The sequence below is a fragment of the Eptesicus fuscus genome, chromosome 7 (assembly GCF_027574615.1).
Source record: "Eptesicus fuscus isolate TK198812 chromosome 7, DD_ASM_mEF_20220401, whole genome shotgun sequence".
NCBI classification, from domain to species: domain Eukaryota; kingdom Metazoa; phylum Chordata; class Mammalia; order Chiroptera; family Vespertilionidae; genus Eptesicus; species Eptesicus fuscus.
In genome coordinates, this window is record NC_072479.1 from 72741086 (window position 1) to 72756495 (window position 15410).

Genomic DNA, 15410 nt, shown 5'->3' on the forward strand with positions numbered 1-15410 from the left:
AGGATCACACTGTCCCTTTAATTAGCTTTAAACGTGTGTTTTTTAAAAAAATAGGCGGCACACGGACAAAATAAATGCACACACCACTAAAAACACCATCACAGCAAAACAACACAAGCCAGAAAGCAACAAGCCATGGACCCACATTCCCCAATGTCTACCGCACCTTCAGGGACTCCCATTTTTGTTCCATCCGCTGCTTTTCATACTGCATCTGACCCACCTTGATTTTCATGCTAGAAAGTTTGGCCATTAAGGACTGGTAGAGAGACAGAGGAGTAAAAGAAAACTACAGATAGAAAAAGATAAGCTAAATAACCAAGAAAACAGTATCAGTTTACACAGGAGGTTAGATAATTAAGAGAAATGACAGGTAATATGTTCTATCAGATAAGTTAAGCCCTGGTTTTTATTCAGAATAGTGCTTAAATCAAGAAGGCCTCCAGCTCAGAGAAAAAGTTCACTTGCAAAATACCTTCTTTATCATATACTGAGTGGAAAACACATTGCATCTATATATTAGTCATCATAGATAAGCAATGGAGCCATTTGTTTAAAAATTGTTGTCATTGAGAAAACTTACTTTGGTTGATTTCAGCTTTTTTTCATACTGAAGCCTTTCACTGTCCATTTCACTGATTCTTAACCTCAAGTCATTGATCTCCTGCATCAGCCCCTGTCCAGAAAGAAACAGGGAAATACATTAGGAAAGCGGTAGTACACTTCAACATACCGACATGGCAGCTTGGAAATCTTAAATCCACAATCCCTTAGATCAGACAAATAAAAACAGTGTCCTCCTTGAGAACTATCTTTCCACTTAAAACACTGTTTTAAATTCCTAATTCCGCTGTCTTACAATGATGAGATCATGAAAATAACAGGAACTAATTTTTATTAAGGGGCAGCTAATAACTTACTATCATTGATCAGATATTTCTAGACTAAAATTCACTATATAAACTTTCACTTTTAAAATAAACCAGATAAATTTTCTTTAGTAAAACCAATTACTTTTCAGGGTATTTTCAGTCATATAGTAGATGTTTATAAAAATATTTTTATCATTTCTTCATGTGTCTATAAAGTACAGACCATCCATCAACCCAATCTGGGAGAATGGAGTGAAATTTAAACCAAAGAACCTTTAACCAAAGATTCTCAACCTGAGGATGGATGAGGGCCCTGTCATTTAAAAATATATTTAGTGTCATAATGGATTTTTATGTTTGGAAAATGAAAAAGATAACAATCCTAATGTTTTTATAATACAAATACAGTATAATCAGATACCTTTTCTACTGCCACCTTTATAAAAAACTTATATGCTTGTCCAATTTGGATAAATATTGAGAGAAATAGTGATATACATTTTTGTTCAGAGCCCAGAGAGTAGGACAATTAATTGAGAATGCTAAATAGCAACTCTTGCACCCCCTACACCCCCCCAAAAAGGGCTCAAATACTCTGTGAAGGAGATTATTTTTTTTACTATAAGCCACGAAGCCCATGGTTAATGTGTTTTTGTTCCTCTCTTTCACGAGACATTTATTACTGAGTCACAAATTCATGGACGACACAACAGAACTATACAAGAATGCCATAAAAAAAAAAATAGCCCAGCCTTTGTGGCTCAGTTGGTTGAGCATCATCCCATGCAACAGGAGGCCACAGGTTTGATTCCCGGTCAGGGCACAGGCCCAGGTTGTGGGCTTGATCCCCAGTGCGGGGTGTACAGGAGGCAGCTGGTTGGTGTTTCTCTCTCATAGATGTTTCTATCTCTCCCTCTCCTTCCTCTCTCTGAAATCAATAAAAACAAATTTAAAAAAATAGAACAATGCTATAAGAAGGAAAACTTAATTAACGAGGAATTACTCTAAACTTCTAAGTATAACCTCACAAAGGCTAGCAAAAGGGATGCTACAATCAAATACACTTTCCAGAAAACTCACAGGCTTTTAAAGTGTTCCCGTTTTAAAGCATTTCTTGTAAAATGGGGAAAAGTATTACCCAGCATTATCATATAATAATTACTTATTAATATTATTAATACAATGTTTCAATAAGAGGGTGTCTATTTTCTCTTTTTGTAAATGAGGACAAGAACTATTTGACAACATGTAATAACATTTTAGTTTGTGATTCCTAATCTATAAACTCAGAATTCAAGTTCAGAAAAAAGTCAGTTTCTCCCACTTATTATTTCCCATTTATCAATCATCCTTGCATAATATGAGTTCTCAATGATATCCCCTCATCAATCTGGTCTTTTTAATATATATTTACCCACTTTCTCATTGCTAAGAAATAGCTTTGAATTCCTGTTAGGTACCGTATGCATTTACCACTTCATTTAGAAATATCAGCAATTTGCAAAGAAGAAGAAACAATGGAAGAAAATAGAATTATAAATTGAGACAATTTTTCTATTTAAAACAAACAAGCAAGTAAACAAACAAACAAACACAAAACTACCCAATTATCTTTTGTGGCAACACTGGCCATATATCTTCCCATGATAACTCAAGCTGGGTAATCTGAAATTAGCTCCTTAATATGAAACTTTAGAAAGTGATATACAAATGATTTCCAACTAATATCTTACCATAAGTTCAGTCCTTTTTAAAAAGAAAATCCCTGTTACCGTCCCCTTTTCCCTTCTAGAGAACTCTTTTGGACTTCACAAAAATTCAGTTTCTGCCATCTGCGCTGTGACCAGAAGGGGGCACTGTGGAACGATGTTAACCATCTGTCAGCAATTCCTGGGGCAGGCACATCCTCAATCGTCAAGGTTTTAAGACTTTTACCCCCAGTCTGTGGGAGTACCTATACTTCTTTCCCACTCCAATATGTCCTTAGAACTTAATCTCCAAGTAACCCAAACTTCTAAGACAAAGTTAAAGAATTTTGGATTTCTGAAACAGCCTGGGAAACATTTCATTTTTATCAAGGGAACAGCAATAGGGAAACGAGCATATTCAATTCAGTTTTAATTTTGAAGACTATTTTAATTATGTTCATATATAACAAAGTTTATCAAACATCCCATAATCTCTGGGAATGTTCACCCTACATTTTGTCAATAGTGTTAAATATTTATTGAAAATTTTCAGGGATCGAGTTTACTGGAAGTTGATGACAGGATCAGTTCGCACACGATTGAGAATGCAGCACTGGGGAAAAACAGTTTTATAAAAATGCAGACACACTCAAGAGATGTAAATACTGCTCTGGGGTCTTAACAAAAAATCATACAACATCTACTCCAATTTAGTCCTGATGTTTCGTTAACATTTCATATCCAAATTACCCACAGTCACACAGGTTAAGACATCCCCTAAACGTTGTATATGTAGCATAGAAGGCCATCTCTCGATCCCCAAACAGTGTAACTTCTTTCTCTGCAGCATGGTGAGCTCCATGCCATGCCACCTGCGGACTGAATTCTACCATTGTGTTATGAATGACAGAAGGAAAACTGTTTTTGTTTTTGTTCTTTAAAAAGCACAAGAGCAACGTTAAAAGAAATTGGGTAACTTCCTAAGTTCTAAGAGCCCCAGTCTCAATCAAATGAAAAGCATGTTGCCCTAGCTGTTTTGCTCAGTGGATAGGGCATTGGCCTGCGGACTGAAGGATCCCAGGTTTGATTCTGGTCAAGGGCACATGCCTGGTTGCAGGCTCAATTCCCAGTAGTGGGTGTGCAGGAGACAGCCGATCAATGATTCTCTCTCATCATTGATGTTTCTCTCTCTCTCTCTCTCTCTCTCTCCTTTTCCCTTCCTCTCTGAAATAAATACAAATATATATATATATATATATATATATATATATATATATACATATATATATATGTATGTGTGTGTGTGTGTGTGTGTGTGTGTGTGTGTGTATATGTATATATAATATAAAAAGAAAACATGCTCATACAGGTGATTGACAAAAAGCTCTACTGTTAATACATGCACCAAGTTAGGGATTTCCTTTTGTTCCCGAGGAAGTAATACAAGTGACAAGATTTTCCATCATAGTTAGACCTTTGACAGACATTTTAATTTTGAAAAAGGCAATGGAGCAAACTTCACTCAATTCAAATCTATGTAAATATCTGTGTTTTCCGGTGGTCTTAGGCTCTACAGCAGCAGTTCTCAACCTGTGGGTTGTGACCCACAGGTTGAGAACCGCTAGCAGGGTCACCTAAGACCATTGGAAAACACAGATATTTACATTACGATTCATTAACAGTAGCAAAATTACAGTTATGAAGTAGCAACGAAAATAATTTTATGGTTGGGGGTCACCACAACATGAGGAAGTGTATTAAAGGGTCACGGCATTAGAAAGGTTGAGAACCACTGTTCTAAAGGCAATGAAAGAATTACTATTTCATATCAAAAGTCTGAAAACAGCCCGACCGGTGTGGTTCAGTGGCTGAGTGTTGACCTATGAACCAGGAGGACATAGTTCCATTCCCAGTCAGGGCACATGCCTGGGTTGCGGGCTAGATCTCCAGTGTGGGGCATGCAGGAGACAGCCGATCAATGATTCTCTCTCATCATTGATGTTTCTCTCTCTCTTTCCCTCTCCCTTCCTCTCTGAAATCAATAACAATGTGTTTTTTAAAAAGTCTGAAAATAAAAACTGCCATTAGCATTTAATGATAAAAAGTCAACTTAATTAAAGATTATTCTTAAAATGAAGCATAGATGGATCCACCAATGAACTCACATGCGTATATGCATAACCCAAGGATACACAGGCAATGTGGGTGGTGAAGGCTTGGGTGGCGGCGGGGGAGATAGGGTGGGAGAGGGTGATGACGGGAGAAAAAGGGACATATGTAATACTTTCAACAATTAAGATTTTTTTAAAAAAGAAGCATAGATGAATGAGGGCACATGTAATTAGCTGCCTCTCCCTCACACCTCCAAGGAATTTCAACTTGCTCTAGGAACATATGTGTGTGATATCCTACCTAATAAAATAGTAATATGCAAATTAACCGCACCTTCGCTACGCCCAAGCCACGCCCACCAGCCAAAGCCACGCCCACCAGCCAATCAGGGCGAGTATGCAAATTACCCAACAAAGATGGCGGTTAATTTGCATATGCTGAGGGAGGGAGGAGTGAAGACTGAAGACAACTTAGAAGGAAGAGGGAGGAAAAGCGGAAAGCAAGGTGGCTGCCAAAGGGAAAGCCCGGGCGGGGCAGAGCGGGGCAGAACGGGGCGGAGCGGGGCGGGCGGCAGTGGCGAGCGGGTGCAGGCGCGGCGGCCGCAAAGGCGGCGGCAGCGGCAGCGCACGCGGCCACAATGGCTGCTTGCAGGATTCTTCCTGCAAATGGGCTACTAGTATACATATATACGCATACGTATGTATATGTACGTAAAGAGAGAGAGGGTGCTGCTTACCTCTGTGTCTCTGAACCTATCTTCATAATCCAATCTGTCCTTCTCGACAGCCGTCAGTTTTAACTTCAAGTTAGATATCTCAGCCATCAGATCCAACTTCTGAGTTTCTAAGGATGTCCTACACAGAAGCTCCTATTAGAATTTAAGAGATACATTCAAAAGTTGTTTTATTACAAACAGCCACATATGGATGTGTCTCACTTATTATATGACTGCAAAGCAGTAACTATCAAATAGAGGATTTGATGATTAATTACTAAATAGATACAATTTAGTTAACCCTCATTGAGCAGCACTAAACACATATCTGCTTATTGGGGAGATATATTACGTAGATACACACATATGTAAACCTTATATATAGTATGAAGCCTGATAAAATTGATGATGATGATAATGTTACGTGTGCCATGTGCCAGATACTATTCTGACATGTATTTAGTGGTTCAAGCCTCAAAACAACCTTATGAGGTAGAAACTCATAAGGATAATACATGATGAGGAACTCAACAGATGAGGAAGCTGAGGAACAGAGAGGTTAAAAATTTGCCAAAAGTCACACAGCATGGAAATGGCAGAGCAGGGACTCAAAACTAAGCAGTCTTGCTCCAGTGTATACTCTGTCCATTATATTATAGGTCCTCTCATATGTGAGCAACGTGTGTGTGTGTGTGTGTGTGTGTGTGTGTGTGTGTGTGTGTATACAAGTTTTATCTAATAGAGGTCATATGTGGTATTTATCTTTTTTCTTAATCAGATAAATATGCTCATGGTTGGGAGTTAGGAAACCATATGAAAGCATAAAGAAGATAATTAAAATTACCTATTTACATGAGCACATTTTTATTACATGAGCACATTTTTATTGTGTGTATGTGTTTTGAGGGCCTGCTACCCTAGGTTTTTACCTAAAATATGCCAGTGTAAGTGGACTATGAAATGTACTGCTCCATCAGAGCAAACACAACAATGGAACATCTCAAACAGTTCAGCAGAAAAATCCCACGGGGGGCCAGCTTCGTACATACCTGCTGCAGCATCTCCTCTGTGGCATTCAACTTCTCTCTGTGCTCTTCAAGACAAAACTCCAAATCTCGAATCTTCTCTCCCTGCGCCTCTACCTGGTCTGTCAACACACTGACCTGTATTTAGAGCAAAACATCTCAATGGATTAGGAGGAATTTGGTCCCACTGCAAACTTTATTTCTCTAAATAGAACAAAAACGGTCACCACTCATTTGGATGTAAGGGGGGGGGGGGGGGATCTGAGAATTATTGAGACAGCAGCCCTTCACACTCCTCTATATGTGGTGATTGTTGGTCTGAGGACTCCAATACTTAAGAAAGGTCCGGCTCACTGGGGTGTACAATGCTTTATAGGTTAAAACCATTTCAACCATTTATGAGAGGGAGCACGCACACAGATTAGCTTTTAGGGGGGTTGGGGTGAGGTGAGGGTAGGAGGTAGTATTAGAGATTAAGAGAGAAAATGGAGTTAACTTTTGGAGGAGAAGTTATCAAGGACTACTCAAGTTTGATACTTCAGGAGGAATAAAGAAAATAATCCAGAGAATTCAAATTCCATGAGATCTTTCATGATCACAGTATCCACACATGTGTTCAAAGCCATGATCACAATAATGTGATCATGGCTTTGAACACATGCCAGCCTAGTCGCCCCACGCAGCCTGCTTGTTCAGTCATTTGGTCGTCCCTCACTAACCCCCCTGCCGGCCTGGTCATAGGCAGCCATCTTGTGAGGGTGTAAGGGTTAATTTGCATATTACCTCTTTATTATATAGGATATATAGTATCAAATCAGAATTTCTGGTATATATTAAAAAATCAGATCAGATGACTGTGCCGGTCATCAGACTGGCCCTGGAAGAGTGTGGCGGATTAAGGGCTGCTCATGCTAGACTGGGTATGCACACCCTTGTTCTGCCACAGTCCTCACCACTCCCTACTGAGCACAGATGGCCTGCTGCACTTAGATCTATTAGCAATCTGGCTCCTGTAAGCACCTGAACTTGCCATGCCAGCTTTAGTCTTTGTAAATATGTCATGAGGAACGAACAGCATTTAAAAAATCACTTGCCTGAAGGACGAGGGATTCTTTATCATTTTCTAACCGCGCTAGCCTTTCTTGATACACATCTCCGTTCCCAGGTAGGTGTCCATTTGTCTGAAAAGAAAGTAATTAGGGTGAGTCTGGTCCTCTTTCCGTTTGAACCACTGTAGGTAAATAAAAATTTGCATCTGTTTTTAATTCAAGGAATCTGAACTGAATTTAGTACAGCTGTGACTGACGGCCATGAACAGGAAATACAAGAATAAAACTTGGTTCATTTACCTCAAAATAGGTACGACAGGCACGTTAAGGCATGTTTTACCAAACTACACAACTTCTCATCAAGCAGGAAATAATGAGCTAAAAGGAACAGTGGCTAAAAGGAACAGTCACTGTCAAGTGGGGGCACAACTGGGGCCCACGAAGCTTTGCGAGTGTGTGGTCGGGCATAAAACCCCTATTTCCCCCGAATGCTCAATGCCACTAATTCTGAGTGGAGATAGTGGGAGTGACCTGGGATGCCCTCTCGTTCCTCCCTTCTCCCCCCTAAGTCCCAAATGCAGGACTGCAAATGCCTCCCGTTAAATGGGAGACAACAGGGGTAACTTACAGGCTTCTTCCTGCTACTCAAGTCTCCAAATCACAGGACAAACCCCTCCTTCCTCTTTGAAGCCTTTCTCTCTCCCCCAAAACTTAAACTCTCAGTACGCAAGGACCCCGCCCCTCTCTCTGGCAGCCCTGACCAGCTGAGCTCATTGGAGGTTTATCACTTTCCTTCTTAAATTCCCTAACTTCTCGTGAGCTTGCTTGTTCGTATAACGCTATGCAAGCCCCAGGGCAGAGCCTATACAAGGCATCATGTTGAAACCTCCATAGCACCTGGCCCAGGGCTCTGCTTAGACCAATGCTCACTCTTTTTACTCCCTGCAAATCCCTCCCACCTTTTTAAAAAAATATATATTTTTTTATTGATTTCAGAGAGGAAGGGAGAGGAAGAGAGAGACAGAAACATCAATGATGAGAGAGAATCACTGATTGGCTGCCTCCTGCATGCCCCACACTGGGCACTGAGCCCGCAACCCGGGCATGTGCCCTTGGCCGGAATTGAACCTGGGACCCTTCAGTCCTTAGACTGACACTCTATCCACTGAGCCAAACAGGCTAGGGCCCTCCCCACCACTCTTTATCAGACTTGGGCATATTCCTGTATGGTCTAAATGCTAAAGTATAGATTGGCAAAGGAAGTGAGATTTTTTTTCTCAGTCATCTTACAGATGCAAGGCTTTACTGAGACACACGAAAAGGCTGACAGCGAGCCGACAACATAAAAATGTCATTTTAAAACACAGTCGTGTGTGTGCTATGTCCCGTGTTATCTCATTTACAGAGTTCACAACCATATAATATGTAATCCCAATAGAATGTCCCGATTCCTCTTTCAAAGACAACAGAAATAAAAGCCAGTGGAGTCCAAAATGGTTAGACGAAGCCATCCAGAGTCCAATCAAAACAGCAAAGAATCAGAGTAAATATAAACTGTACTTCCTTACCACCCAGCTCACATCTGATGTGACATCCATTATTTTTCCAGAATTAACTGGTAGTCATGCAGTTTCCAGTATAAATTCTGGAAATAACCCAAGTTATATGTTGAAAAAAACACACAACACAAAAAGGAGCTTTAACAAAAAAGAAAATTTTAGGAGATTTCTTCTAAAATCTATGCACACTGGATATACTTCCCATGAGGCCACACAAAAAATTGGAAAACGAATTTAGTTAAGTGTGCGATGTATATTTAGAATGGATAAAATGTTTAATTTAACATCAGCTGCTTGACCACATACCTGCACCACCAGCATAATTCTGTTCATGTTGTAAACTGAAGTGCCCAGAGTTAAGTGACAAGTATTACGAGGAGCCTGGTGGAGGGGCCTGGACGACTTCCATCCCTGGGGACTACCATGAAGTGAAATTTACGAAGCTTCTTGAGGACAGCTTTTTGGAAAAAAGCCAGGGTGCACAATGCATGTTCTCGATCTAAGCAAGTGCCGAGACGGGCTCTCCACAGCGTTAAATCCCTCATTTTAATTAAGGATATTAGCAGGCACCTGCTTTTCAATCCCCACACAGGCAACGTTTTATAAACAAACACATTTAATTAAGTAGGAAAGAACGCTTTCTGCTCAGGGAGGGTACAAAGCCAAAGTCATCTTTCTTCTGCCTGAAGAAAATTACAGCAAGATTACAAGTATTTCTATAGCAAGTTCTAGAAGTGTTTTATGAAGCTACTGCATATGGTATGGAAACAGAAAATGTTCCAAAACCAGTTCTACAGAATTATCCTAAGAGAAAAACAAATACTAAAATTTGGCTCACCATGAGAATGCTCACTTTTCTCAACACTGTATTAATATTTACAAGCGCTCATAATGCCCAGGAGGATATTAGTTTAAAAAACAAAACAAAACATGAAAAGTTAGCCTGGCTGGTGTGGCTCAGTGGTTGAGTGTGGACCTATGAACCAGGAGGTCAGGGTTCAATTCCCAGTCGGTCAGGGCCCATATCCCAGTTGCAGACTCAATCCCTGGTAGGGAGCGTGCAGGAGGCAGCCGATCAGCCAATTAATGATTCTCTTTCATCTTTGATGTTTCTATCGCTCTCTCCCTCTCCCTGCCTCTCTGAAATCAATAAAAATATATTAAAAAAAACACACACAAACACACGAAAAGTCACTATAGGAACATTAAGCCACAGTTAAGAGCTACCACTGGACTAGTTACATACTTTTAAAACACTGTGTTGACTTACTCAAGTAGGTCAAGGTCTCTACTTTTCACACCCCTATTTATATTTCTACCCATTTTGTTACCTTTGCCTTAAAAATGTTAGAGAGGTAAATTCCATTAGGCAAATACCCTACCTCCTCTATTCTTTTCCCAACTCCTGGGCTCTACCTACCAGACCACTCAAAACCTCCCCGAACACAGAATGCTCTCTCACACACTGACTGCCTTCCTTCTGCATGAGCCGTATTTCCCACCCTTTCTTCCTCTTTCCTCATCCCTTACGGTCCTCCTCCGCTGGGGCTTGCTGTGTGGAGTCTTCCTCACATTACGTGCTCACTCACATGCCAGTTACAGTATCTGGATGCATCTCCATTTCAGCAGGCGTCATACTGAATGGACTAGGTTAGAGCTGGCTCCATGCGTGTCTCTCTGCCAGCACACTTTTTTTTTTTTTTAAGTGCTTAAGAGTTTAATAACCCAGGCGAATGTTCTAAATGGTTTACATAGATTATCTCCTCTCATCCTCCTAACCCTATTAGGTACACAGATTTCACAAGGTAGTGGTCTGACTCCAAATCCTACACTCTGAACTATGCAGTATTGTAAAATAGAGGTTTTATAATCTAGTTTTTACGTCAACACTGTGTAGTTTTATTATGAATATATTCTTTCATTCCATTTGCTACTTATTGCTATCTTTTGAAGTTTTTATTTCTTTTCTTTTTTTATTTTTCAATTACAGTTTACAGTCAGTATTATTCTGTATTAATTGCAGATGTACAGCATACTGGTTAGAAAATCATGTACTTTACACCAATACACTCTTAATTTCATGATTCTAGTTTTTAAAATTCAGTATCGAGAAGGCTCAGTCCACTAAAGCTCCTTTAATGAAACATCTCTAGCGACCAAAAGGAGTATCTAACACCAGGGTCTCTCGTGTCCTAATCAGTATTGGATCTCCACCACTGCATGCAATCATTTATTGCCTGCTCTCCACTAAACACTCTACTAGGAGGGGAGATTGAGATAAGATTTGAATCCTTCAACCATGAATATCGCTGTCACCTTTCATTTGTGACCAACCCAATAAAGCATCTCCAGCTCTACTGTCCAGAGTCAGAGGACAGGACACCAAAGGGTGGAAATCAAGCCCCAGGCAGAGGCCCTGCTCTGCCCCTGTCCTCTCCCGGATGTGATGGAAGCAGGGCGGTGAGGCTCTACCCTGGTGCTGGAAATACTCTCGGGGCAACAGCGCTGCCTTTCGGGGCCAGTGGAGCATCCCTTCCAAATGCGAGGGTCCCTGTGTACTACGGCACCCCCGACTGGGCCAGTCTTGCATACAGCCCGCTTATTTTTCCCTCCTACATTTCTCATGCAGTTCAAAAGAGGAAATAAGATGGCAGGGCAATAAGGACTCTTCATTTCCCCCATTTATTATACTCTACGTATCTCACGGGTTATGATACCTGGTCTGAAGTTCTTACCATCAGCATTTTCACCCGCTCTGTTGAAAACTGTAGTTTTGCAATTTCTGCTGATTTTGAGATTGCCTCATAACTAAAACTGCCAAATAACCAGACACTTGGGGGATTTCTTGACCTGATCCAGGTCAGGAAACTCTCAGCTTCATTTATTGAAAAAAGGCACTAGGGCAGCTCATCAAGTTAGACCTAAAGTAAGCAAAAAACACTTGCTTGGCTCAAACAAACATGTTTTCCTATTTGCCCTCTTAGACTTGGAGTTTGCTAAAGCATTGTTAAATGTTTGTGTTAAACTTTTAAATCGTAAAAAAATAACTATTCATTCCTAGAAGGCTAAAGCTATAGGCCCCCTATTAACACAAATTCATTCTTGTAGATTTACTATCCCTTCACTATAACAGGCAGCTCGTGTTACTATTTTCTTTTATCTTATCCAGCTTCTGATCCTATAAAACCATTAAATGGGCCTGCATCCTACAGTAAACCAGGGGATCTCCTGGCCCAGGCAAAATAATAAGAAGAACTGTAAATACCCAGTTGCACTAATGAGAACATTAGTATCAGCCTTAAGTAATGGACAGTCAAGTTGGTCATCATTAAATCTTAATTATGTAACTAGTGTTAATAAATTTTTCTAAATTACTATGGAAACTTCTTCACAGTCTGACAAATGCCTGTACTCTTTTGTCAAAAAAAAAAAAAAAAAAGTGAACTATGGCCCAGCCAGCATGGCTCAGTGGTTGAGCGTTGACCTATGACCCAGGAGGTCACGGCTGGATCCCCAGTGGGGGGTGGGGGGTGCAGGAGGAACCCAATCAATGATTCTCTGTTATCATTGATGTTTCTATCTCTCTCTCCCTCTCCCTTCCTCTCTGAAATGAATAAAAATATATACTTTTTTAAAAAGTGAACTATGTATGAGTAATTTGTAACCCAACTCCAAAGCAAAATTCTCAGATTCTTGATATTTACATTCCAGTTGGATAGACAGAAAATAAATGATATAAACATGGCAAATTCATAATATGTAAGAAAGTGGTAAGTGCTAAGGGAAAAAAAAAACAGAGAGATGTAATAACAGGAATGAATATGTAAAATTTTAGATAGGCTGTCCAGGGAAGGCCTCACTAGGAACACAACTTTCAAGTATCAGAGACTATGAGAAAATTAACCATACAGATATCTGGGAAAAGAGCTTTCCCGGCAGAGTGAACAGCCAGTGTAAAGGCCCTGAGGCCAGTTTGCCCAGTACATCTCAGAAGCAGTGAGACTGTTTGAGAATCAGTGAAGGAGCCAGTGTGCCCAGATTGCAGTGAAAGAGGAGAAGTATAATGAGACGTAAGGTCAAAGAGTAACGAGGAGCAATGCCTAGAAGGCCTTGCAATCCAGAGCTAGCATCTGGCTTTTCCTCTGAGTGCGATGTGACTACCACTGGGACATTTCTGAAAAAGGAGTGAAGGACACGACCTGATTTATATTCAGATATCATCATGATCATTTTCACTCTTTTCCAGAAAGACTTGAACAGAACAGATGGAGCACGTGTGAATGGAAATGTTTTGGGGCATACAATTTTGTTTTAGACAACATTTGTTTTTGGACACAAGTTAAAAATTCAACCACAGGTACCCTTAAGCTATGGCTGCCATCGACAGCCTCTGGATGTGAGCCAGGAAGAGGTGCTCCTGCCAATAGGAAATTCCTTTCCCAGTAGGTGATGAATTATCAGAAAAATGTGGAGCAAAAAGGAGGTGAGATAGGAAGTAGAAATAGCCTAGGGAATAGCTAGAAAACATCTAATTTTAGAGCATGAAGCAATTGCCCAACGAAATCAGAAAACCTGGATACTTCAATCTATAGAGAAGGAACTTGTTTTTTCAGTTTTACTTTATTTTATTGTTTAAGGCAGGCATCCTCAAACTACAGCCCGCGGGCCACATGCAGGTATTTTTGCCGTTTTGTTTTTTTACTTCAAAATAAGATATGTGCAGTGTGCATAAGAATTTGTTCATAGTTTTTTTTAAACTATAGTCCAGCCCTCCAACTGTCTGAGGGACAGTGAACTGGCCCCCTGTTTAAAAAGTTTGAGGACCCCTGGTAAGGTATAGAGAAGAAACTTGCAGAGCAAATATAAAATATAATAATAAGGCCCTAGCTGGTCTGGCTCAGTGGATAGAGTGTCGGCCTGAGGACTGAAGGGTCCCAGGTTTGAATCTGGTCAAGGGCACGTAACTTGGTTGCAGGCTCCTCCCCAGCCTGGGCCCTGGTCTGGACGCATGCAGGAGGCAACCAATCGATGTGTTTCTCTCACATCGATGTTTCTCTCTATCTTTCCCTCTCTCTTCCACTCTTTCTAAAAAATATCAATGGAAAAATATCCTCGGGTGAGGATTAACCAAAAAGAAAAAAAGTATAATAATAAGGTATCACGTATTACAAAAAAAAATAAAATATCTCCAACTGTCAAGTTTGTGTAGCGGCACCACCACTAAAAAACTGTCAGAATGGGAGGCATGTTGGCTGGGAACATGAGAAAACCCAGCATGGGACTGGCTGGAGACACAAGTATTTTTGTCACATCACGTGAACATGTTTTAGCTGCCGGATGTAGTATTAAGGGAACAGCAAACAGATCCAAAAATATATCTCAATTCTTTCATACAATGATCATTAGCTTTTATACTAACACCATTAACCCGTAAGCATATTAATGTAAATTCCTGAAAACTGAGTATTCTTTAAATACTTACAAAATAACACCCTTCCTATCTTTTCCCTTGAATCTGTGTTTGTGATATCCTTTAGATTTTAAGTGTTTGCCACATATTAAAACCATGGTATCTACCCTTGTGTTCAGGGAAAGAGCAGATGGGCCATGTCATCAATTTTTGCGAAGGATGTCTAGAAAGCGTCCTCACTGTTCAGTGAAGACGAATATCATTTAAAAGCCCAACAACGCAGCGTAACTTGTACACTGGAATTGAAATGACCACCAAAAGCCACTAGATGGCACTTCATATCAAAGACTGCTATAAACCTCTTGCTCTTTGAGAGTCTGCCTATTTAGAATTGCCACTGGGTCCTTTTACAGTGAACAGCCCAGTAGTACTGCTAAGCATCTATTATGTGCAAGGTTCCTTCTCTTGTAGGACTATTTGTTCAAAGCCACAGTAGGTCATTCGGTCACAATCTAAAGGCTAGTCCACTTTTATGAGAATCATCAGGTGACTTGCTCGGCCCCCAAGAAATGTACATAAATAGCCATTTGTAAAAATAATCCTTAGAGTCAAAAGGGAATTGGGAGCTCTTTAGGGAAAACTTGTGTTGCCCTATGTATTTTTTCTTCTTGCTCTAATTGGCTGTTCTATGTTCTAAATTTCGGAATAAGCAGCATGGGAGTTGCAACATGAAGAAATCTACCATTTGACTCTGAAGCCATTCGATGAGCGTTTCTGCGGTTGAATCTGGGATCTGACATCTCAGGCCTTCCTTCTCATCTGTTTCCATCATCTCTAACAGTCCGCGTAGGTCTTCCACAAGGTGCAGGGCTCGTAAGCTTCCCATGAACGGGGAGGTGGGGGACTGGCAATCAAAAATCCCATTGGAATATTCCAGGGCCTTAGAACCTAGGTTTAAAAAAAAAAATCAAAGAAAGCCA

At 40.4% G+C, this 15410-nt stretch overlaps 1 protein-coding gene across 8 annotated transcripts in view; it reads right to left on the reverse strand.

Annotated features, from left to right (window-relative positions):
* PPFIBP1 (PPFIA binding protein 1) overlaps window positions 1-15410 on the reverse strand; it is a 164327-nt gene that overhangs the window by 37799 nt on the left and 111118 nt on the right. For all 8 annotated transcript variants that reach the window (XM_008140513.3, XM_054719192.1, XM_054719193.1 and 5 more), the window contains 5 exons: window positions 15173-15378; window positions 7507-7593; window positions 6437-6550; window positions 5409-5540; window positions 584-676 (listed from right to left, as the gene is read on the reverse strand). In XM_008140513.3, coding sequence (XP_008138735.2) covers window positions 584-676; window positions 5409-5540; window positions 6437-6550; window positions 7507-7593; window positions 15173-15378 — 632 coding nt within the window. The remainder of the gene's footprint in view (window positions 1-583; window positions 677-5408; window positions 5541-6436; window positions 6551-7506; window positions 7594-15172; window positions 15379-15410) is intronic.